Source organism: Nannospalax galili, unplaced genomic scaffold (genome assembly GCF_000622305.1).
Source record: "Nannospalax galili isolate Female #2095 unplaced genomic scaffold, S.galili_v1.0 scaffold874, whole genome shotgun sequence".
Lineage (NCBI taxonomy): Eukaryota > Metazoa > Chordata > Mammalia > Rodentia > Spalacidae > Nannospalax > Nannospalax galili.
This window is the reverse complement of record NW_008334302.1, coordinates 688,715-714,733: the sequence shown is the minus strand read 5'-3', so window position 1 is coordinate 714,733 and position 26,019 is coordinate 688,715. Positions and strand designations below refer to the sequence as shown.

General features: G+C 39.3%; 1 protein-coding gene across 1 annotated transcript in view; it reads left to right on the top strand.

Moving 5' to 3' along the window:
- The window catches only part of Kcnip4 (potassium voltage-gated channel interacting protein 4), a gene marked incomplete at its 5' end in the record, with an annotated part of 143,700 nt that overhangs the window by 20,773 nt on the left and 96,908 nt on the right, over window positions 1-26,019 (top strand). Inside the window, 1 exon segment of the mRNA XM_017797199.2 lies at window positions 9,489-9,613. Coding sequence (XP_017652688.1) covers window positions 9,489-9,613 — 125 coding nt within the window.

Genomic DNA, 26,019 nt, shown 5'->3' with positions numbered 1-26,019 from the left:
CTTTGATCCATTTGGGGTTGACTTTTGTGCAAAGTGAAAGATAGGGGTTCAGTTTCATTCTTCTACAGGTAGAGATCCAGTTTTGCCAGCCCCATTTGCTGAACATGCTGTCTTTCCTCCAGTGAATGTTCTTGGCCCCTTTGTCAAATATCAGGTGACTGAAATTGTATGTACTAATATTTGGGTCTTCAATTTTGTTCCATTGATCTACAGGTCTATTTTTGTGCGAGTATTATATTGTTTTTATGACTATAGCTCTGTGATACAATTTGAAATCTGGTATAGTAATTCCCCCAGCATTGCTCTTAGTGCTCAGGGTTACTTTGGTCTTTTGTGCTTCCGTATGAATCTTAGAATGTTTTTTTCCAACTCTGTGAAGAATGTCATGGGTATTTTGATTGGCATTGCATTGAATCTATACATGGCTTTTGGTAGGATGGTCATTTTCTCAATTTAATTCTTCCAATCCATGAGCATGGGAGGTCCTTCCATCTTCTGGTGTCTTCCTCAATCTCTTCTTGAAAGATTTAAAATTTTCCAATCCATGAGCATGGGAAGTCCTTCCATCTTCTGGTGTCTTCCTCAATCTCTTTTTGAAAGATTTAAAATTTTCATTGTAGAGGTCTTTAATGTATTTGGTCGAGTTTATTCAGAGATATTTTATTTTATTTTGAGGTTATTATAAAAGGGAGTATTTCCATGTACTCTTTCTATGATTGCTTGTTATTGGTATATAGAAAGGCTACAAACTTTTGTAGATTACTTTTCTAACCTGCCACTTTACTGAACATGTTAATAATTTCTAGGAGTTTTCTGGTGGAATTTTTGGCACCTCTTAGGTATAATATCATATCGTCTGCAAAAAAGGATAATTTGATCTCTTCTTTTCCAATTATTACTCCTTTAATTTCTTTCTCTTGTCTTATTGCTCTTGCAAGAGTTTCAGGTACTATATTAACAAGTAGTGGGGATAGTGGACAGCCTTGTCTGGTTCTTGATTTTAATGGGAATGCTTCCAGGTTTTCTCCATTTAGAATGATGTTGGCTGTAGGTTTGTTGTATATGACTTTATGTTGAGGTATGTTCCCTTCAGTTCAATTTGCTCCAGGACTTTGAACATAAATGCATGTTGAATTTTGTCAAAGGCCTTCTCTGCATCTATTGAGATGACCATGTGGTTCTTGTCTTTGAGTCCATTTATATGATTTATGATGTTTATTGACTTATGTATATTGAACCATCCCTGCATCTCTGGAATAAAGCTGACTTGATCATGGTGGATGATCTTTTTGATGTGTGTTTGTATTGGTTTGCAAGTATTTTGTTGAGAATTTTTGTATCTATGTTCCCTAAGGATATGGGTCTATAGTTTTCTTTTTTAGTTTCATCTTTACCTGGTTTTGGTATTAGAGTGATGCTAGCTTCATAGAAGGAAATTGCAAGTTCTCCCTCCATTTCTATCTTTTTGAATAAATTAAGTAGTATTGGATATAGATATACTTTAAATGTCTGGTAGAATTCTGCTATAAATCTATCTGGTCCTGACCTTTTTTCATTTGGGAGGTTTTGTATTGCTGTTTCAAATCACGTATATGTTATGAGTCTGCTTAAGCTGTTGATCTCTTCTTGGTTTAGTTTGGGTGGTTCCCATGCTTTTAGACCCATCCATTTCTTTTAGGTTTACAAATTTAGTAGCATATAGGTTTTTAAAGTATTCCTTATAATGATCTGGATCTTTTTGGTGTCTTTTATGGTTTCCTCTTTCATCTTTGATTTTGTTGATTTGGAGGTGTTCTTTGTTTCTTTTGGTTAACTGGGCTAGGGGTCTGTCAATCTTGTTTATCTTTCCAAAGAACCACCTCTTGGATTCGTTGATTCTTTGTTTTGTTTTCTTTGTTTCTATTTCATTAATTTCTGTTCTGATTTTTGTTATTTCTTCTTATCTGCTGGGTTTGGGTTTCTTTGTTGTTGTTTTTCAAGTGTCTTGAGTTGCAATATTAAGTCGTTTATATGTGTTCTTTCTAATTTTTATTGTAGGCATGTAGACCTATAAACTTCCCTCTAAGAACTGCTTTCAACGTGTCCCAGAGGTGGTGTTTGTTGTATTTTCCTTTTTATTTAGTTCCAGGAATACAGATCAAAAGAACAAATGATGCCAAATGTTAGAGAGGGTGTGGGGAAGGGGAACACGCATTCACTACTGTTGGGACTGCAAACTAGTTCAACCCCTATGGAAAGCAGTGTGGAAAACTTTTAAAAAACTACAAATGAACCTACCATTTGACCCAGTTATACCACTCCTTGGCATATACCCAAGGAACTCATCCTATTGCAGAGATACTTGTACATCCATATTTGTTGCTGGTCTTTTCACAACAGCTAAGAGATGGAAGCAACCTAAGTGTCCCTCAACTGATGAGTGGATAATGAAAATGTGGTTCATTTATATGATGGAGTTCTACTCAACAGTAAAGAGAGATGAAATAATGAAATTTGCAGATAAGTGGATGGAACTAGAAACTGTTATACTAAGTGAAGTAGCATAGACTCAGAAAAAAAATCGACATATGTTCTCCCTCATATGTGGATCCTAGCACCAAATCCTTATAAGTGAGTATGTATCCAGACATAACTACAGGAACCAGGATAATGAAAAGGAACCAGGGAGGTAAAGGAAAAGAAAGAACCTGAAAGAGAAGAGCAGTAGGAAGCAGGCATTAATAAGGGAGATATGGATAAAAATGGGGTTATTTTAAGGGGAAGGGGGAGGGAGGGTTATACAAGGAATCTTGGGGATAAAAGGAAAGAAGGAACTCAAGAGAGGAGGGACCATAGGGGAAGGATATTATTAAAGGAGAAATAGGAAAAATGGTGGAAGGGTTAGACAATGATTAAGATAAATAATGCCTAGCTAGATTTGAAAAAAAAAAAGGAAGCCATATAAGTCCAGTAACCTACTGACAAAGTATACATACAACTAGCTCAAGAAACATATTATATGTCTAATCAAGGTTTATCTGAGAACATTTGGTTCTTGCCCAAGCTTTATCTACATAGCACATGGTAATTAAAAGTACCAGACTGGTGGAACTAACTTTCTTTAATGTTTATCAGCCATACTTTGAGGCCTATGATAATCTGGTCAAAGGGACTTAAAGGACAGTTTTTGCTCCTTGCCCTCCAAGGCCAGCTAAGTTCCAGGGGACTATGAGCATCTCTCAAAATGTCCTCTAACTGTGGTGAGTCATCTGTCCTCTTGTTCAAGGAGGCCATGGAGACCCCACCAGATGAACTTGAAGCAGTGTCCAGTCTACAAAGAGGAGGGTCAACACAGAGGAATCATCTCATCCATGCTTCCAAGTGAAGCCAGACATGGTAGAGCAGGACCTTTGACTTATCTTCACATAGATGGAACTGGTAGAGGCAAGGAGCCAGGGGATCCTCCCAAGCCCGTGTGACCCCTGAGGAATAGATCTTCAAATAACCTTAAAAGTAAAAAAAAAAAATTGATATATCTGGGTCAACTGCATGGTCTTAAACACACAAAAGGAAAGAAAGTATAACCAAATATTAAAGGGATCAATATTAATTCTTTATGAGTCCATGTGTATAGCTAAAGGCTACATAACAAGAAACAATGACAGACAGGAGATACCTTCCTTTGAGTTGTTGGCCAGGGTGGCCCAAGAGACTCCCAGACAGTAACCCAGCATAGAACTGGGAAAATGAACAGCAGACCCCAATCTTATCTAAAGGAATATTGGCAACAGCTTGCTGCTAGACTAGAAAGAACTGATCTTCCTAAAACAAGGAACTATAGATAGGAAGACTGGACTCAGCAGATGGATAAACACTGGGGAACAGCTGGGGACACTGACAGCACAGTGGACAGTAACAGGATGACAGAGTATAAAGGCTCCAGTGGGGATGGGGGGCTGCTGTGGGAAGGTGCCATTTGGGATGCGGGCATAAAGATGAATAAGATTGTTTGGGAGGCTCTGTATGAAATATACAAAAAAATCAATAAATTAAAAAATGATTTATTTAAAAGAAAAACTCAGCATTATGCTTTAATAAAATCCTGCCTGGTAGGGTACTGGAGACACCTGTCTTATTTCTAAGTAGCAACTTGACTTTAGTTAAGTCCAGCAACATAGACTTAGCCCTCATTTTTCTCATCTGAAAAACAAATAAGATTGATAATTCCTCTCTTGAGGAGTGTTGTGAAAATTAAATGCTAAAACTGGCCAGCAAACTTCCCAGTACCCACTGGGCATCCTAGGTAACAAGATAGGCTTTGATTAGTTTTGTGTCGTATTTGAATATTGGTGGATGACAGGATAGTATAGACTGAATGTGTTTAAGAACAAAGTTTTATGTCCTCACAAGTCTGAAAGCTGGAAGTCTAAGGTCAGGTACCAACATGGTTCTGCCTGTTTGTTCTTTCTTCATATGGCTTTTCCTCATGCACAGGTTTCTGGTATCATTCTGTCCTATAAATTCATCAGCCCTGTTGGAATAGGGCCCAACTCTAATGACTTTCTTTATTCCTAATTATCTCTCTAAAGGCCTTACCTTCACTTAGAAATGGGTTTAAATTCAAAGAAATGCCCACACAATCCAGAGTATTTCAGCAAGCCAAAATGTTTATATCAGCAGAAGGTTGACAAGCCCCTCTGAATATAGCAAGCACATTTTTTAAGATGTTTTTTTCCCTTTATACCTAAAGTGAAAGAGACCTTGGAATGTTTTAGTCCCATCCCTCATTAGTGCAGAATCAACCATACAATCTAAACCTGATTGGTTAATCTAAAGAAGAAGAGGAAGGAGACACATTAATAAGAATCTTTGAATTTTAGGAGTGTGGGATTGTGGTACATTGTCAGGTCATATAAATAAGAAGCAGGGAATTGTGGGTGAGAAAACAAACTATAATGCTACAATCACAATTAAAGTTATAATTGACAAGTTGAGAAATAAATGGTATAGGGGTAGATGTTAGCTGTATAGCAACAGTACTGAAGAAAATATAAGAATATAGTTTAACTTTTTTCACAGAAAATATATAGTTCATTTTTAATTTATATTTTACATAATTTGCTAACAAACAGTAGAGCTGATAAGCGTAAGGCAGCTATTGAGAGCAGGATGTAACCTTGAGCACATACTTTGATCTTAGACAAATCTTACCATATGAGTCTGTTCAGGATTCACAGTTTCTGAGAGATAACAGGTGTATCAGAGACAAGCAAAAAGCAGATTGTGGCTGACTCTTGAAGCCTATTTTACATTATAACCATAAAATACCCATTTAATAGTAAAGACATTTTATTTTATTTTATTTATATTTCCCGCACTCCCTATGCAGTCACACAGGAGATGTATTAACCCATTTTCCATTACTCACTGGAGCTGGGCTCTTTATGAAGAAAGCACTTTTTACAAATTTTCAGGGTCTAATCTAACAGTCCACATTAGCATGGTGCCAGTTCTTCTGAGGGTTCATTTACTGTATTACATCACAGACAAAGGCTTCATAGAAGGAACGCATGATGAAGGAGCAGAGCAGGACTAGGAGTGGACAGTGACGACTTCCCACCAGTCCTTCTTCTTATAGGTCCAGCCACCATCTCACATTGGTACCCCAAGGATCAAGCTTCAACACATGAAACTCTGAAGATGAACCACGTCCAGCCTCCAGTAAGAGGCTAAGCCTTCAGAATGTGAATTTGTGGTAGCACAGTTCATTCCATACAAGGCTCACAAGTTAGACAGTGATAGTTACAGGGGAGACAAGAGGGAGGAAATGGATGTTATTAACTTTTCAGGGATTGGAAGTACTCAGGAGGCAAAAGGGTGTCATTATCTTTATCATTCCTCCTATTGGTACCAAAAGACAGAGTGTGGCAAAGTAGAAAGAGCACACAATGTGACATCAATAATTTATGGACGTTCCTTTCTTCAGTGTGAAATCTGACCGTGAATTATTTTATCTCTGTGAGATTCAGTCTCCATGTATGTGAGAAATGGACAATTGTACTTTGTTTGGGGGATGTTGTAAAGAAACCTCAACCGTCCCCTGGTGCATTCCAGGAATTTAAACACTTTTAGGCACTCTGTTAGACTCTTCCAGAATGTATGTTCAGGGACATCAGATAAGTCACAAGGTGACTGACAGTCATCTGCAGGACCCTGCTGACTCTCCACAGAGGAGATGTCTCCTTCACGAATCAGAGTTCGATGAGTTCAGTGGTGTTTCTTTTTAAACTTATACTCTGGTGATTGCTGTTGATTTCAGGAATGTTTTTAGAGCCCGTGAGCTGCCTAGAAATAGAAACAGCCCTTTGGCAGGTAAAAAGTCATTAAGTAGTACCAGTCAGCTGGGAAAACAAGAGAGCGCACAGGCAGGCCCTTGGAATGTGGCTTCTTTTGAATATTGCATGTGATGATCAGCCTATCACACAACTTAATTCAATTAGACTGACCCTCCAGCCTTAGGACTCTCATCTCAGATGTGGCATCTGCAAGTCTGTGACAGGAAGAAGAAACTGTCCCTAGTGGGTAATGTGGCCAGGCTTGCTGCATGGAACAAAGGTTGGGAGGTTAATGCATTGTTTTGTTTCTCACTACTGGAGAGGTCATTGGGTCTAGACAAGGTCATCCTGAGATTGAAAAGACTGCTCAGAAAATCCAATTAAAATTTCCTCCCCTTTTGTGAATGCCGTATCTCAGAACACTGAAAAGAGAACACAGTGATTCTAAACGACATTTAAGGTCCACTGACAGCAAAGAGACCACAGTCTGGGAAGTATTTCTCTAGAGAAAAGCTTAAGTTCACAGGACTCCAGAATCAGTTCATTTATTATCTATCCATTCACCAAATGACTGTGACTCCAGGGTGGTGGACAGTTAGATCCAGGGAATATCTTGACATGTAAGATGGAGCCTCCCTTAAGGAACTCGCAAAAGAGTCATAGTGTCATGCTAATACATGGTAATATATGTAAGGGCTGTGGGGCCTCATCAGTTATCAGTTCTGCATAGTGGGCCAATATATATATATATATATGATTCAAAAGATGCTTACATAAGAACTTGTACTAAGGTAGGTCCTTTTCTATTTGACATTATCCACTTGTATTGAATCTGTAGTGTGAGATTTATTTCTGTTTGGGAAAATATAAGAATTCATCATAGTTCAGGCCACTGATCACAACTCTCTTGGAAAGCAACTTCCTTCACCCTTTCTATGTCAGGACTCATAGTATAGAATCAACCCATTTGTTGATAAATAATAGAGAACGTGAAAGCAGTTTTGTTTCTAATGTTTGAGTTTCCTCAGAAAGCCCCCTCTGAAGTCAGTGTGTCAATGTCTAGCTGTCTTTTCTCAACTACTTTAGGTAAAGACACTATTTAATTTTTAAAAGTTTTATCCTGTTCTTTTTGAAAATTTTCTCTATTTTTGAAAAATTCTTACATGTATGCAATAAAACATGATCATATATATTCCCATTCCCCCTCAAGTTCCCTTACATCCCAACCCCTATTCCTGAAATCGTGTCTTTTTTTTTTTTCTTGATAATGCGCTGAGTCCAGTTGGTAATGCCCATATATGCTTGTATCCACATGGGAAACCTACCAGTGGCCACATCCTAAAAACTGGTTCTCCCTCCCCAAGCAGCTATCCATTGCCAATATTTACTGAGTATAAGATGAGGCCTGGAGATCATCTACCCCATAGAGGTCAGAATTTTAGCTGACTTGATCTTGTACAGGTCTTGTTCAGGTCCCCAGCTGCTATAAGTTCATGACTATTATAGCCAAGTCATGTCCAGAAAACAGTGTTTCCCACCACTCCTCCCCATCCTCTAGCTCCTACGTTCTTTCTATGTCCTCTTCCACTATGATCCCTGACCCTTGGTGGCAATGGGGTTGATATTCGGGCCTCATTTAGAGCTAAGCACTGAGTCTTTGTTCTCAGTGCTTTAACCAATTATGCATTTCATCACTGACTACTGTCCATTGCAAAAAGAAATTTCTCTGGTCAAGGTTGAGTACAGCCCAGGTCTATAAGTACAAATGTATAGAAGACAGTCTGCCAGCATGACAGAAAAATAATATCAGGCTCTATCCTAGCACAATTGGTTTCCTGAAAGCTCTTGAGAGCAGAGATTAGGATTCAGATTCTTTTGACTGTTTAGTCTCCTCTGAGCGCTCTGGCCCCTGATGCCCTCAATGAGCAGGGCAGTACGTCAGTGGTGGTGTTAATGAGAGGCAGCATTGAGTGTGTCAAAAATGGTACAACTTCAGAAGAATGACCACATTAACTGCACTTGGGCAGGGTGTTGGGATGTGAGGAGCTGGGCAGCCTCACCTTTCTATATCTGGAATCTGGACTCAACAGAAAAGAATGTAATGAAAGAAAGTCATAGGTGCATATGGGGCCTTCTGTATAGCATGTTTTTCCTGCTGAGTTCTTCTTTTAAGGTGTGGTCTGAGTTCCAACAGAGAATATTCATTTAGGGTCCATCTCACCCCCTAATATAAAGACACTGGACTAAAGAGACACAAGCACCCAGATCCTAGTTCACTCTCAATTCCTTCAGATCTGTGCTCACATGGCTATAGGCCAAATCTGGACACATCACCAAATGTTACTTAAGGACAGAAAACTTGTGAACAAGTACCTTTGGGCTCAATTATATTAAGCAAAGTTAAACCAGATTCTTTATTATAAATCTTCTAAAAACTGACATATGGAAGAAGATATATTACATTATCTTATTACAAAATTTCATTAAAGTTTATATCAGTTCCCAGACATAATGGCTCCAAACTGTTCTACACAGAGCAGCTTTGATAAATTGTAATGTAACTATAGTCACAAAGTAAAATCTAATAGTGTTTGTCTGTACACATTCCATTAACTGCAAAGCAGGCCTGGTTACTAGTACCTCTAGGCTGCAGCCCTTCCAGGACGTTGCAGAAGGCTGGGTTGAGGTCAGCCCTGCTTCCTTCTCCTCTTACTGACCCTTCCTCAGGTCTGGACATTTCATTAGTAGCCCTGTGAAGAATACCTGATTTCAGTGGAATCATGAGAGCACTTGGAGAGTCTTATGTGTTGTCTGCATGATACTTAAGTTATATATAATAATTCCTTTTATAAAACTAGCACTTGATTTAGAAACACAAATTTCAGGTTCAATTGTCATTAATTTTTACACATTTCAAACTGAGCTGTAAAAGCACTAGAACTGCAATATCTACTTTGATCAATAGGATGTTTAAGAACAGTCTTGTAGTAGTATTTTAGTTTAATATGGTGAAATCTGAGAAATGTTGAGTACTTTTGTCAGTATGAAGATTCTTCCCCTGGGGACAAGCCACTGAAATCCAGCTCGTGTTTTGTCCTGTTTTCCCTGTGTTGCTCATTCTAAGCACCCGGAGCAGCAACTATGCTTACAACTCTCTCTGGTTTTCCTCTGCAGACAGTGTGGAAGATGAACTGGAGATGGCCACTGTCAGGCACCGGCCTGAGGCTCTGGAGCTGCTGGAAGCCCAGAGCAAATTCACCAAGAAAGAGCTGCAGATTCTTTACAGAGGATTTAAGAATGTAAGAACTTTCTTTTTTATCTTACCTTCACCTAGTTCTCAGAGGAGCACTAAGAAATGAGTGGGAGAAGGGAAACACACTATTTCCTGAGCCAACAGCATGTGCACATCTTTTCTGATCTCTTCTAGATATGACTGCATCCTTATCCACTTGGGATTTGATTCACTTGGTCAAGCCAGTGCTAGTAGAATTTAATTGCCCATTAGACAAGGATGGGTACTGAAAAGAATTCCCTTAATTACATTTTTTTGTTGAGATTTTTTTCTTCTTCAGGTATAATGGCCTCATTTCTTAAGTTCTTCATTTCCTAACTATAAACTCCTATATGCTTATGAAATATTATTTTGGGGCACAGAAAGATCCAGGAATATCCTGAAGACAATCCACTAGTAAGAAGCTGAGGCAGAATTCACCACGTTGTCTAGTTACAGAATCTATATGAGAAAAGTCTAGAAAAGAAACCACAAACCCATGTCAAGGAGACACTTTAAACCCAAACAAAGGTCCCGTGCTTTCTTTAGTCAAATAGAACATCAGTGATTGTAGATCACAGCAGGGGCCAAGGGCAAACTTAGAGAATTATGATGTGAGGAAGGGGTCTTGGTTGTAAAGAAGCTATCACTTTTAGTGAATGATTATGACATGTATTCATCATGTGTCTGTGTCTGTGTGTCTGTGTGCCTGTGCATGGGGAGGTAGTACGTGTGTGTGTATGAATGGGGCAGTCAGAAGTCAACATGTGTTGACCTTCTCAGGTAGCTTGTCCATCTTGTTTTCTGAAACATCACCTCGCTGGTCTGGAACTCTCCAAGTAGGCTTGGCTTCTGGGCCAGTGAGCCTCCTTCCCAGTGTTGGGACTGCACATATGGGCCACCATGCCCAATTTTTTTACATGTGGCCTGGAGATCAAACTCAGGTGCTCATGTTTTCAAGGCAAGCCCTTTACTGACCGACCTTTTGTCCCAGTGCACCAGACCAAGTATCTCTTTCCTAACTTTGTTTTTTGTGACCCTCCCTTTCCCTAAACCACTTCTGGTATATACTGGTTCTTGGTTAAAAAAAAAATTGAAAATGTCTGAAATGTCTGGCAAGATGAGCGGGTGGTTAAGAACACTTGCAGTTCTTTCAGAGGGCCTGGGTTCTATTCCTAGTACCCACATGGCAGCTAATAACCATCCAGTTCCAGGGAATCTAACACCCTCTTCTGGCTTCTGTGAGCATTGCATGCATATGGTATACTTTCATACATGCAAGTAAAACACTCATACACATAAAATAAAAATAATAAAATATTTTATAAGTATGAAATTGTGGGTGGAATTTTGTAGACAAATGGAAAGGACCTTTACCAATATATTAGTATTTGATATTTGCCATTCCTGTTTAGGAAGCCCTGAATATGTGTCTCTGAACAAAGGCCAGTTCTTTGGAAGGTTGGACTGTTTGTTCTTTTCCACATTGTTTTGAACTGAAATCGAATCGAATGAATGACTATCAATGCTTCTCTGTTTCCTTCAATTGGTGCTGTCTCCTGTAGTCATGTGAATGAACCAATGCACTGACTATTTCAGAAATGAAATCTAGTGCTTGACTTATAGATTAGAACTCATCAAGTAACTCTATTTCTGACACTGGGGAATTGTCAGTACAAGACCAATCTGTCCTGTTATAAACATCAGGGATCTGTGGGTTGTCATTGAGCGTGGCTGCCTGTGTTCCTGGTGTGCATATGCCCTCCCTTCCAGGTGGATCATCGGCAAGAGAAGTGATAGCATCTGCATACCAGAGGGTGGGGGCAAGAGACAAGGACTAAATATCAAGTCTATCAGGCACACTGTCTTTCTGAGTACTTGGTGTGGGATCAGACTAAAGCTAGATGGTGCAGGACATTCAAAAGCCAGAGACAGCATGTTCTGTCTTTAAAGAGCTTGTGGTCTAAACAGCGAGCAGAGGCTTAGTCTCATCAATCTATTTGAAAATGGTGACCTTTAAAGTATCAAGTGTTTGTGCATCAAACTGTACAGCAGACCAACATGCACTCTAATTTTATACGTGTTTAATGGTATGTAGAGGTAGATTAGATTTTAAAATTAGAATACAAAATACTAAGTTTCTCTATGGCGTTTTCATGCATACTTTTGTCTTTGTCAATCACCTCTTCCTCTGCTCCTCTTTAACACTCTGCTCTCCTGCTGGTCCCTTTCTGACTCCAACTAGCTCACCTTCTGCTTATAGCACGTGTGTTCTGATGCCCTGGGGTTTTCTTTGTTTTCTTTTCTTTTAATTACTTACTGAACCTTTGCTTTAGACCTTTTTTGCCTCTCACATTCCCCTTTCTGGTTTCATGACATATACCCCCAAACAAACACCCACACGTTAAAATATAGGGTCTACATATGAGAGAAATTGTGCAGTGTTCATCTTTCTGAATTTGGGATACTTTTCTTAAGCTGATAACTTCCAAATTCTGTCCATTTTGCTGCAAAAGTCATGATTTCATTTTTCATTATGACTGAGTAAAATTCCATTGTATGTGTATATGCCACATTTTCTTTAGCTATTTATCAATTAATGTACATCTAGGCTGGTTCCGATTCCTAGCTATTATGAATGATATATCAGTAAACATAGATGTGCAAGTATTTCTGTGTTGACTTAAGTCTTTCGTGTGTATACTCAAGAGTGGTATAACTAAGTTAGTTCTGTTCTTAGTTTTTTATTGAGAAACCTTCATCCATACCATTTCCGTAGTGAGTGAGGACAGATGCTTACATTCCTACTAATAGTGAATAAGAGTTTATCTTCACGAGCATTTGCTATCAGTTGTTGTGACTGGGATGAGATGGAATATCAAAGAAGTTTGTTTTTATTTTTGGTTTTTTTTTGGTCTTTTTGAGACAGGGTCTTCCTGTAGCCGCAGCTGTCCTGGAACTCACTATGTAGACCAAGCTGGACTTGAACTCATAGAGATCCGCCTGCCTCTGCCTCCCAAGTACTGGGATTAAAGGCATGTGCCACCACGCCCGGCCCAAAAGTTTTAATTCACATTTGTCTAGTGGCTAAGGATGTAGAAAACTTTTAAACATCTATTGGTCATTTGTATTTCTTCTTCTGAGAGCTATCTATTATGTTCATTGATTCTTTTAGTTTTTTTTTGTTTTTTGTTTTTGTTTTTGTTTTGTTTTTGTTTTTGTTTTTTTTTTTTTTTTAAGCTTTTACAATATTATTAGAATCTTAAAGAAAAATCCTCAGGGCAGGTGAGCTGGTAATCTTGGCAGCTGCCTTGAGGAGGTGAATAGTGGGAAGAAGGAAAGAGCCTGCATGGAGGTCAGACACTGGCTGACTTGCAGCCACATGGCTGGGAGAAGGAAGCTATAGAGAAAAAGTGAAGAAATACAAGATGCTAGGGGCAGCCCAAAGCCTTAGAGAAAGCGTGTTTAGTAAGAAAGGCATGAAGAAGATAAGGAGAAATTACACTTTCCTGAAGAATTCAGGAAAGCAAACAGACTTATAGAGACCTACATGACTGTGGCTGGTCTGGAGGTTGTGTGTGTGTGTGTGGAGGGGGGGTTCCTGAGCTAGTTCCAGGCAGGAAATATTCACTACCTTATTAACACACCAGGTAGTCTGCCCATCTATTTAGCATAACTTAAGGTGAACCTGCCTTCCTGGGAGTAGTTCTATCACCAGGTAATAGACCAGTGATACTGGAAAAGTGGGTCCCCCAACAGATAGACTAGGGATTTTATACTCTAATATTCCCCCCTCTGAAGAGGTAACCCTAAAATCTTTTAGGGATTAGATAAGAGCTCCCAAGTGCTTACTTTTAGCCAAGAAAGAAACTGGCTACTTTGGGGTCTTTTTACCCTAACTGCCTGGCTAATTTCTATCTCCTATTCTTATCATACCACCTTCTGAAGGGGTTTACCCAAAATGCCAATATGGAATCGGGATGCAAACCACTCTGCCTTCTTTCATCCCTTCAATGGGTCTATCTAAAAGACTCCCAAATTGTATAACTCTTAACTATAGGGAGGAAAGGAAGGTGTTTGACTGGTGCCTGAGAGATGTGAAGGAAAAGTGAAGGTAAGAGTAAGGGCAAGAGCAGTTAGTATTACAATTTTTAGGTGGGGAACCAAAAAATGTCTAAATTAAAGTCCACTGGAATTTCTTGATGGGGGCTCCCAAAAGCATCCATCCAAAGGGTTTCTTATTTTTCTTTTGTCTGTTGGGGCTGGACTGATGATTGATGAACTCAGGATTTGTTGTCAGGCACTTTGATACTGTTGGAGTGGCTAAAATCAGTTCCCTCTTAAATGGTCTCTAGATAGGGAGAGAAAACGAATTTAGCACTCTAGATAGGGAGAGAAAATGAATTTAGCGATCATTTAATTTTTAGGCTAGAACAATAGTGGATTATCTCCCTCAGCTGTAGGTGGTCACTACAGTATTGCAGACCAAGATTTGAAGTCTTACATCTGAGTAGCATTGTCTTATTAGGAACAAAATCATCAATGAGAGATAATTGTCTAAATAACGTAAGAACTTAAGTCTAATATTTTATTTCTGAGTGTATTGCCTGCATGCATGTAAGTGTACCCATGTTGTGCAATGCCCACAGAGGTCAGAAGAGGACATTAGATCCCCTGGAACTGGACTTACAGATGGTTGTTATCCACCATGTGGGTGCAGGGATTCAAACCCGGATCCTCTGTAAGAGCAGTCAGTGCTCTTAACAACTGAGCTATCTCTCCAACCCAAATTGATCCATTTATTAATGAGAAGATTTGGAGGTTTCATTGTTTAATTTTTGTAGTTCCTCATGTATTGTAGATATTAGCCCCTCTGAGGTTTAGCTGGGAAAGGTTTCCTCCTGTTCTATAGCCCACCTCTTTACTCTGCTGATAGTTTCCCTTGTTGTACAGAAGCTTTTTAATTTCATGGAATCCCTTTTGTCAGTTCTTTATTTTTTTTTTAATTTGTGTATGTGTTATATGAATGTGTCATGTATATGTGTGAGGCTTGCACATGAGTGTGTGGATGTATGCGTTGTTCTCATATGCATGCTTGCAAAAACCAAAACAGGACATCAGACATCTTCCTCTATCCCTCCTGCATTACTTTATTTCTGAGACAGGGTCTTTTATTGAACTGGAAGCTTGCCATTTGGGTTAAGCTGGCAGGCCAAAGAGTTCTTGGGATCTGCTTATCTCTGCCCCTGGATGATATGGTAAAAGCATAGGCAGCCATGCCTATCTTTTTACATAGGTGCTTGGAATTTGGACTCAGGTCCTTACCTTTGCAGAGAAAACTCTCTCCCCACTGAACAATCTCCCCAGTCCTCCATTTATCAGTTCTTTAGAATTATTTATTGTAATAGTGGGTCCTTTTAAGAACGTTCTTACCTAGGTCTGTGTCTTAAAGTGTTTCTGTGCGTTAAGATATCAGATCCATTTTGAATTGTGTTTTGTGCATGAGGGATTGGGGTCTATTTTCATTCTACTTTTGGATATCCAGTTTTCTTGGCACCATTTGTTGAAGAGCTTGTCTTTTTTCTAATAGACGCTTTGGGAAACTTGTTAAAAAATAGACACCTATGCTGTAGGTGTCTGGTTTCACTCCTGGGTCCTCTTTTCCTGTTTCCTTAGGCTATAAATCTGTTTTTGCACCCATAGGTACTCTTGAAGATCCAAAGTTAGTTGCTCTGATTCTTTCCTAAACCTACCCCTAACAGTTCCAATTTCACATACTTAGGTAGTCTGTGGTGTCTGAAGTCATACGTTAATGCCTTTGTGTAGCCTCTTGTAAACCATTGAGAAGCTTTGGTATGAAAAAGAAAAGTTTACTCAGAGAATCTGCAGTTCAGGGTCTCCGGCTTCATTGCTTCTGGGCCTGTAGTGAGGCAGAGCATCATGATGGAAACGCATGACAGAGTAGAGCTGTTGTCTTCATGTGAGGCAGGATGCAGTGAGAAGTAGGCGTGGCCAAGGAGAAGACCTTTCAAGGCAAACCTTGAGTCATCTACTTTCCCAACCAGAACCAGGCCCCATGGTTCATTCACTATGAACTTATCAATGGATGAACCCATTGATGAAAATGGCACCTTCATGATCCAATCACCTCTAAGTACTGTCATTAGCTGGACCAAGTCTTCAACACATGAGTATAAGGGAAAGACTCCCTATTGAAACCTAAACACGCAAAGCTATAAGGTCTTGGACAACAGGTAAGACATATACTAGTTATGCCTCTTCTATACAGTCCTCAGAAAGAAGCAGCTTCACAGACAATAGGAAACACTGAGCAGCAACATAGAGACAGAAAAGTGGTAGAAAAGTCCAAGCCTTATCCAGGAGCCAACACTAGAGAGGGCTAATCGTAGAATAAAACTTCAGATGTGTGCACTTCAAAACTTTAGAAACATCTAACCTTCTTTTATCAGAGATCTTGTAATAAACCTTTTTTTAAAATGCTGGATGGTGCATTAAATATAAAATGGTTGTTAAAAGGAAGCACTTAATCTAACCTCCAGCCTCCCCAGTTTCCTCAACCGCTGCCATGTTATTATTCTCTGCCGTCACTGCAGGTCTCTCCATCCGAGGTCTGGCTGCCTTTCATCCCATTTGTTGTAAATTGGAGTCATGATTACTGCCATCATTAACCTTTGCAGCCAGCAGCTCTGCGGCATGTCTTACACAAGTGGCACTTCACAATGAATTGCCAGGCTCCGAGCTCCACAACCATTGCTTTCTTTTATTTTTTTCAGTGCCTACGTGTTCTCTCTTCTGTCTTCCTTTCCCACGTTCATTTCCAAACCCCACATCCCTGACTCCATCTCCATCTCATCACTCCTTTCTCTCTCTCCTGTTTGTATTTCCCATCTTTCCCTCATTCAGTTCTCACCTCCTTTCTTTCATATTCTCCCTTTGCTTCCAAATTTCTCTTCTCTCTTTTTGTTTTTTTCTTTCCCTCCTGATCTACTCCATTCCATGAGATAAGCCTTCGTCAGCTCTGAATGTGCTCAAGGCACCTTTCCTGTGCTACTATAAAGAAAGGACTCTCTGGTTTATTCAAAATGTAGTAATAAAAAAATCAAACAACAGTGACCTTTTGATTTGTGTGTAAATCTAGTAACATGTACAGACATAATAGATGTGCCCTAAGTCTTTGCAAGGAGGACAGCAAAAAAGTTCAGAAACACTCGTGGATCACTGGGTGACAACAATTGGAACCAGGTTCCATTTGAGGAAGCAGATCAACTATACTTGCTTACTGAACACTAATTATCTTAAAGCCTTTAAGCTCAAAAAAATCCATTTCCCTGGAAATAAGTGGGATACATGTTTTTTTTAACAAAAACTTTAAAAACTCTCCATATTTTGATTAAAAGGATAAACCATTCATCCATATCTCAAAATAATCACACTTGAATGACAGTTACTCAACTTACCAGGCAGTCCTACAAATCATGCTTACCGTGAACTCCCACTGTTTCCAAATACAGTATATTCCCCCTCATTTTTAATATAGATTGCTAATATAAACAAGGACTGGGAGACAGAGAAGCTAGCGAACAGTTCTTCTCCCTTCTCCCTGTCATACTCACTGAGTCATCTGCACATGCTTGTTTTTCTTGTCACATGCTTAGTCTTCAAAGGTAAGGTGTTGGCATCACTGCTGCTGTGTGGGAAACCCACTTTAAGGTATCTTGTAGTAGGTATCATATACTTTAGGGCCATTTATATTCAGGGCTATACCTTACTTGTTTGGGCAGCGTCGTCAGACTCAGCTGACTGTATGTAGTTGTCTTTAGAAACTACAACAATGATACATGCATTAAACTGGATATAAAACCAAGCATAAAGTTCAAAGAAAAAAATGAGTTCTCATGGTGTGATGACCCCAAATAGTCAACCTCCATTATATGCTCTAGCAATGTGGGGCACTCATGCTTCGCCTGCATAGCTCCCAGGAGGTGTCTTGGGTATTGCAGTTCATAATTATGTATGAAGAGGGATACAGAAAGAGACAAAATATTATCTACAGATCAGCAGTCTCAAATTTCACTGCTTGTTGCAATCATCTGGGGAGCTTTAAAAATTACAAATAGTTGTGTACCGTGCTTGGCAATTTTGATGTAATTGTTCTGGGAAAAAAAGTCGAGCATCAGGATTTATAAAGCTCTTTGTGTAATTACAATGTACATTCAAGACTGAGAACCATGGAGCTGTATGTAAGAATATGAGACGTTGTTCTATCATGAAAAGCATTGACATAGCTGTGATGAGTCCTAAAATGTCAAATACCCATGACTATACTGGCTATATTGGAATATCATGATATGTTCAGTGTGTGTGTGTGTGTGTGTGTGTGTGTGTGTGTGTGTGTGTGTGTTTGTGTGTGCACGTGCATGCTTAGTGACTGGATATATAGATTTGGAGTGTGTGTGTGTGTGTGTGTGTGTGTGTTTGTGTGTGCGCGTGCATGCTTAGTGACTGGATGAGATGAGCAAAGTAAGGCTTATTTCTCATGACTATGATTCTGTTCAATCTGGGATGATTCTCAGGGATCTTTTAAGTTTTCACAACATTACAAATAAGTCACATTATTATAGTTAATAAACAGAAAGTCACAGTGGAGAGATAACAACCTATAAAGTTATTCAAATTTCTTCAGAAATATGATTCATACTGATTTTCTAGTTTTTCAAAGCCAAGTATAACTCAGTTTGATCTTAGGTGGTTCTTACTGGTCTACTGGTGTTTAATTTTCAATGTGATCATGTCTTATGGGCATTCCCTTTCACTGATTAATCATTCACAGCACACTCATGCCATTTTTTTTTTTTGTTCGTTTGTTTGTCTTTTGAGACAGGGTCTCCCTTTAGCCCCAGCTTTCCGGAACTTGCTATGTAGACCAGGCTGGCCTCGAACTCACAAAGAACCTAGGTTGAGAGTTAATGCTAAGTGGTCAGACTTCTATGTTTTAGACTCCCAGGTTCTTCTCTTGGATCTTCCCTGGCTTCTTTTCTTTTAATAATTTGAATTATACTAAGTAATAGTGTCCATAAGATTCAAACATATCTCAAGAAATCATTTTAATACATGTTAATATCCTTTTAGCTTAAAATATATCATTAATATCCTTTTTACTTAAAGATGACAGATACTTGCATTACATTTAAATTGATATGACAGCAAATACTTTACGGTTTAGAAAAACGTTATTCATTCTGCCACAGTTTTGATCCTCGGGAGTCCAGAAAAGACTTTGCTGCACTCTCTGATGGAAGTCTTTCAGGGACACAATTAAGCATTGTTTGGTTTGCATTTCTTTCTGGGTCCTGGGAACACTTCCAAGCTTGTGTGGTTATGGCCAGAATTCAGTCTCTTGTGGTTGTAGCCTGAGATTCCCCAGTTGCTTACTGTTCATCATTTGGGGCCACTTAAGGCCTAGCAGCTGCCAGAGTCCCTTGCCAAATGCCCCTCTCACGGGATCTTTCCTAACCTGTCAGATCACTCCTCAGATCCCAGAAAGGACAGTCTCCTCACGCTGAAGGCATTGTCTTATATGATGTACCATCAGCATCGTCTCATTGCTTTCAGGTACTTCTGCACCCATGGTGAAGAGTCTCAAAAAGTTGTAACTTGGTGTCAGTAGGAAAGGGAATCATCTCAGTGGGATGCGTGTATGAGCAACAGCAGCAGTGTCTACTGAGCCTAACCCTGAATTTGGCCTGGGTCACATCACACACAGCCCCAACTCTCACTATTTTGCCTGTAATATCTTTAGGGAATTTACCAAAGACCGCAATAAACTTTGCCTTGAGCACTGCAAGAGGTTTGAAGTTGTAGCCGAAAGGATCAATAGGAGAAGACAGTTTCTATGAAACCTTCCCCCTCAAAGTACTTGATAATTTCTACACCAAGACTGTTAAAATAGGTGAAGGAAACTGAAGGTGACTTATAGGGATCTACATTTTTGACAGAGTACATCTGCATGAAAAGCACTAAGTCTCACTTGTGGTGGTGATAGAGAGGAGGGGAATTTAACATAACATGGCAAAGAGCAGAATACAGTGGTTAGGATAGAGAAAGACTGCTAACTGAATAAGGCTCTTTGTCATGAATCCTGTTATTCTCCAGGAAAGCCTGCAAGGTTGTCCCTCTCTGTCAGCACATTAGTACTTATGATTTTCTTTTTCACTGATGGAAGGAAGAGGCTAATAATTGGTTTGGTTCCAGGCCAGCTAGGGCTACAGACAGACCCTGTCTCAAAGAGACAAAAAAAAAACCTCAGATAAAAGATCTTCCTTAAGTGCAAAGTGTTAGGTATTTTAGGAGCAAAGTATAAGTACAGGGTTAAAATGGTATTTCCTATATTATAGCAGAATTTTCTGTCAGATTCCAAGAAGCAAGGTTTCTGAAGAGAGTATTCTCTATAAGTCTGAAGAGTTTTCTTGATGCCCCCATTTTATGATTTCCAAGGTTGAGCATAATAAAATGCTTTCCTCATCCAAACTCCAAATCAGTCATTATCAACCTTGAGAGGGTGACTTGGCTTTTCTAGGCATTGCATCATATTCCAGAAAAGTTTTCAAATTGTCCTTAAGGATCCTGATCATCTGAATTCAAGGTATCAATGCTCATGTGCCTAAGAAATAAATGAGAATTTCTGATTGCTTCAATTTACAGTGTTATCAGTAGATCTTGGAGTATTTCAGTTATTTCTTCACATTGTCCTAAATTCACAGTGAAGACTATGTGATATTATCTTGAAATCTGCTAGCTTAGGCAACAATTAGTGCTCAATATATTCTGTAGAATTTATATTCTTCTTGGTTCACTTTTTTCTAATTTTAAACTAATAAAATGTCATATTAAATCATTGGAAACATATGGAGGACTATAAATAAAAATGCCTGTGTTACCTACAATAAATTTATCATCATACCTTGCTAGTGGTAGCCACTTCTAACTTGTTAACTTTCTTTTATTTCTTGTAGATATATACATTCGTGGGGGTGGTTAGGGAGTCTTTTGACACGAATATGTTGATAATAAGCATACTTGGCAAATTAACTATTCTTTCTTAATCCTTAGCAATTAATCATAAACATTTCACTTGGTTTTCAAACAGATAGTATGCCAATATTGGTCAAGTCTCATGCTATTGGATATGTTAAGTCTGAATTGGCAGATGGTCTATTGAGTTGATACTATAATCACTCAACTATCTTTGCTTGATTAGAAATCTCTTTGGGGAAAACAGGAGGCCCACACTGCTATTCTGTTCCACTGTTGTTCCAAAAGGGAACTTTGCTTTGAAAGGCTATAGAAACAGTCCTTCCCCAAACCACCCTTCCCTCCCCTGCTTTCAAAACACACACACACACACACACACACACACACACACACAAACACACACACATTGGAGAAAAAAAATGTAGACTTAGGATTTTCATTTCTGCTTCATGTGAGCACTAGGTATTTTCATGCAATGCTTAGTTTAAAAAAAATAATTCTATTGAGTTTTGTGCAGTTCCTATGAGAACTTAATCAAATTTAGACCTCCTCCCACAATCTGAGCCTCCTCTTAGCCCCCAACTCATCTTGTGCATTCTGGCACGTATATTAAGTCCTATGCAGTCAAGCATTTGTATCCAGATGTCTGGCAGTGCAAGTTCATCCTCTGAAGTTTAGTCAGCCTATCTAGAGTCACTCTCTTAAAGAGGATCTACTCTTCCTCATCCAGTAGTAATCAGTTGCCAATAGTTCTTTGGCTAGGGTTAGGGCCTGCTGCACATTTCCCTTGTTCTATGCTGGGGTTTTTGTCTAATTGAGTCAGCGTGGGTCTCATGCATGCTGTCTCCACGGTTGCAAATTTATTCACTCAACTCTCACCAGTGAAGCTTCCTCAGACAACAGAGTGTGATGCACACAGACGGTCACAACTGGCTAACTTTTAGAGACCAAGAGACTGCAGAGTGTGTGTCCCTGGATAGGACTCCTATATTTAATGTCACCCACCCACAGCTCAGGGACCATTGTGGAAGAGGGGTTGGAAAGATTGTAAGGGCCAGGTTGGTGCATGAACATTAGGAAACAGAGGCCTTCGGGCGACTGTGAACTTGCTCAAATATCTAGCTTTTCAAAAACTTTTACTTTCATTAATTTTTATTCATCATCCTTGCCTGCTAACCCTGTTTTTCCTCAGTCAGTGCCCTCCTCTTTACTTAGTATCTCAGCAACTAGGATCTTTCTAGACACTTCCCTCAGACCCTCCCAAATCTAATTCCAAGCCGGGTCAGTTCTGCAGTCTTGATTGATTCTTTCATGGCTGCCTGCTTGCTTTTGCCCTCTGCTGCCCTGACTCCCAAGTGCTAATGCAGTCTCTTGCTATACTACTAAAGCCATCTCTGCCTCTGGTTTTTGTCTTGTGCTGAGCTATGCTCCCCAGTGAACCTGAAGGAGTCTCTGTAAGAACAGATAGAATCCTGTGGATTCCAGCTTAAAAACAATTGGTTCTAATGACTTTCTATTGTATTGCCGTTAGGAAACAGACCCATTATTCTTATAATAATATAATCTCAATGTCCCTACTAAACCACATGTCAAAAATTTATCCCATTATGAAGTATTAGCAGAAAGCATTAATTAGTTAGTTAATTAATTAATTAATTCAACCATGATATTTTGAGGTAAGACCATGGAATAGGATCAAAGTCGCATGAGACCATAAGGGCTCAGAGAGAATCCAAAGAAAATGGCTTTACAAGAGGAACATGAGAGATCTGAGTTGGGATGTTCTGTCTTGCCATGTGATGCCCTTCACAGCCTTGGGAACATGCACAGTTCACATCAACGAGAATGACCTACGGCTGTACTGTTTTGAACTGCCTATCCTCCAGAATCATGAACCAAATAAACCTTCATTCTTTATAAATTACTTGTTCTGTTGTATCCAGTTGCAGCCATAGAAAATAGAATAGGACATACACACACACTCAAACTTTTTGCTTAGTATCTATTGTTAGTAAAATCTTGAGCTAGATGTTCTCTGTACTCCATGCCCATGACCACTCAGCCTGCTTGCTTCTTTCCTCAGCCACCCATCCTATGCTCTGTTGACTCTGCTAAAGCCACAAGGAGCTGCCTGTAGTATAGGAGCTTCCTGATCGGGGTTTTACTCTACACTCTTCCCTCTTCATAGAAAGCTCTTCCCTGTGACTCGTACCTTTTCCTTTTTAATGGAAAACCGTTTCCTGGGACCTCGTATATTTGCTCCATTTTGAGGCTTAGACTTTCTCGTGACACATTTACATCATTAATTATCTGAGAGTTGAGTGTGAGCCAATACAATATGCATTCAGTATATGCACATCAGGGAAAAGATGAATAACTTCTAGAGGAGTTTACATTCCCTGAGGGAAGTGCAACTGTATGCTTCTGGTAATAAAGTCACAGCAGAATAGTTTAATTGCTTTACCAAGGACACAGGGCTCACGGTTTATTGCGGTTTGACCTAATAATTTTCAACTTGATGAGGTATAAAATAAATGCATATTTATTACAAACTGTGTTTTGAATTTTGATCTTTTTGCCAGCTAGCGACATGTGACATAATACTCTCTTGCCATCCTGAACAGTAGTAGTGTGGTAGCCAGCTGGTCCTCATCATCCCCACAGTCATAAAAGGGAAGGGCTGATATTCCTTAGTGTATTGTTTTGTTAAACCGGGATGTGAGCAGTTAGGTGTGCTATTGGCATGTTCAGCTTACGATGGGTTGATAAGGTCATAACCCCACTGTAAGTCAAGAAGTTTTAAATGAAGTCACAAATAAATAGTAACGAAGAAGTTTGCTTGGCCCTATTGAAAGAGTGTTCCATGTTTTTACATGGCAGGTTATCTGTGCTTGTTCTATATTTCCAATCAAGTATTATTCAATCTGGGTCAAGTAAAATGACTCAGTAGGTAACATGCTTGCTATACAAGCATGAGTGCCTGTGTTTGGATTCCTAACACTCACATAAAAAGACAGATGTGGCAATGCACACCTGTAGTCCCAACACTGGGGAGGCAGAGGAAGTCAGTCTAACTGTCAAGCTTCGGGCCCAGTAAGAGAACTGTCTTAAAAAGTAAGGCGAGTGATAGAAAAGGAGACCCAACATCAACCTCTGGCCTCCACACATACACGCTTATGTACAAGAACAGGTGTATGCCAACACAGAGACCCATACACATACACCACCAGTACCACATGCACACTCTATCAGGTGGCTGATAGAATTCCTGTCACTTTAATAACATATTTCAAAGGTTGCAAGAGATAAGATGGTCGTGTTCTGCATGACTTCATTCCTCTCAGATTGGATTCACTGCTACAAAGTTCCCTGGATCTCAGTGGCTTAAAACAACAAAGATGTGTTCATATTTTACCTGTCAGTCTCATGGAGGTCACTAGAGGTATGGGTATGGACCCTGCTCTCCGTGTTTACTGGAGACATTTGCTTCCTCTACTAGTTACCTTCATGCCGATAGTGTCATCACCCACTATTGAGTTATTGTCGACTGACCCACAGTTGAGGGAAGATAGAATAAAGCAGATTGATTGTGTAGAACATTTGATGGGTAGACATTCTTTCATCTTCTCTTCCAGAGTTCAGTATTCAGCTCCTGGATTTCATTCCAGCCTCTGATTTCAAGGAAAGCTAAGTTATATAGTTTCTCATACTCACAAAGAAAATGCAATTCTCTTTGCTCCAAAGGAGAAAATGGCAATGAGGAAAATATATTAGGAACTTCAAGATTGTCTGTAGTTTTGATGATTTTGACGACTTGCTAAAGACTTATGAGTTTAACACAATCTCATTTATAGTTATGCTTTATTACATTGAAGAGGTGCAAAGCAAATCCACAAAGGGAGGAGAAGGCATGCAGGAAGGGATTGATGGGAAGAAACCCAAGGCAAGCCTCTAAGTGTCCCTTCTTAGGTACATGAAATATTCTTAGTTCTCTAAGCCATGAGTCATTATGATAACACTTGTGAAATGTTGTCTAGCAAGAAGGCTTATTAGACATTCAGTGCCTAACAGACCCAAATTCAGAAACAAAGCAATTGTGCAGTAAACCCTGTTTGCACAAACAGGAAAAATGAAGGATTCATAAGGAATGGAAGACACGCTCTCGAAGTTCAAGTTCTCAAGCAATAGCCAAGGGCCAATTTTACAAGCAGGCCTTTCTACTGACAGGAGGGTCACTACTGTGTTAACTCTTTTCTGCCCCCCAAATCCACCTGTTATAGAGTAAGACTTTTAACCTAATGAGGCTCTTGTTCTGACTACCATTGGACAACATACATCATGTACCTCATGAATAATGCTGTAGGATCAGTACCTTGTAGGTTTTTGCAAAGATAACAAGCATGAAGTATAGAGCACAGACCTTGTGTCATGGTGACACTGAAACTGTGGCTGCTGTTATTATTACTACTGATATCATCATCATCATTAGCCCTATTGTTACCGTGCTGTTGCTCTGAAGAGTGCTTCTTTCTAGACGCTTTAGCTGGAGGCGTCTTTGCCCCACCCCCAAACTTTGATTCACATTTTACATAACATCAACCTCCCCCCATGAAAAATTAAGAAGACACAGATTAGTTTGCCTGAAGACAAATGCGTTCTTCAATTCATTATGATAGCTTTTATGCTGTCTCTTGAATTCCTGCAGAAACTAATAAAATTTTTCTCGTAATGAATCCTTCTCTGGGATTTTTAAATAAAACAAAAGAAAGGCTGACAAGATAGCTCAGTTAGTAAAGGAACTTGCTACACAAGCCCAGCAATCTGAGTTCTATCCCTGGAACTCATATAAAGACAGGAGAGAATGAACTCCAGAAAGTAATCCTCTGATTGCCACACACTCTGCAGCACGTGAGTTCCCTGTACACTCACACAAACACACTTAATAATAATAAATGAATATTTCTTTTCTTTTTTTTTAGAAGCAGCATTTCATTACAGCTTTAACATACTCAATAACAGTTTCCAGAGCAAAGATACCTCTCTTTCAAAAGTGGCTATAAAATTCTTAGGATCACAGTTGAATTAATACAGTTATACAGTATTGAACTCAGTATAAACCCCGTAAGACATAAAATTGAATCAGTTTTTAACCTTTAAAAAAGATCTCCATTTCATTTTTAAATATACAGTTTCTTACAGAAAGACTCTGTTTTTGCTAATAACACTTAGATGTTGGCGCATGCATCTTTAATCTGTATGTATCTGATTATTACTAGTCATGATCGGTTGTACTCGAATCCTTGGCACCCATGTGATAAAATCAACAAATAAAAAAAATGAGTTATATTTGAGGAGGAAGCATAAAAATTTACATCATGTTAA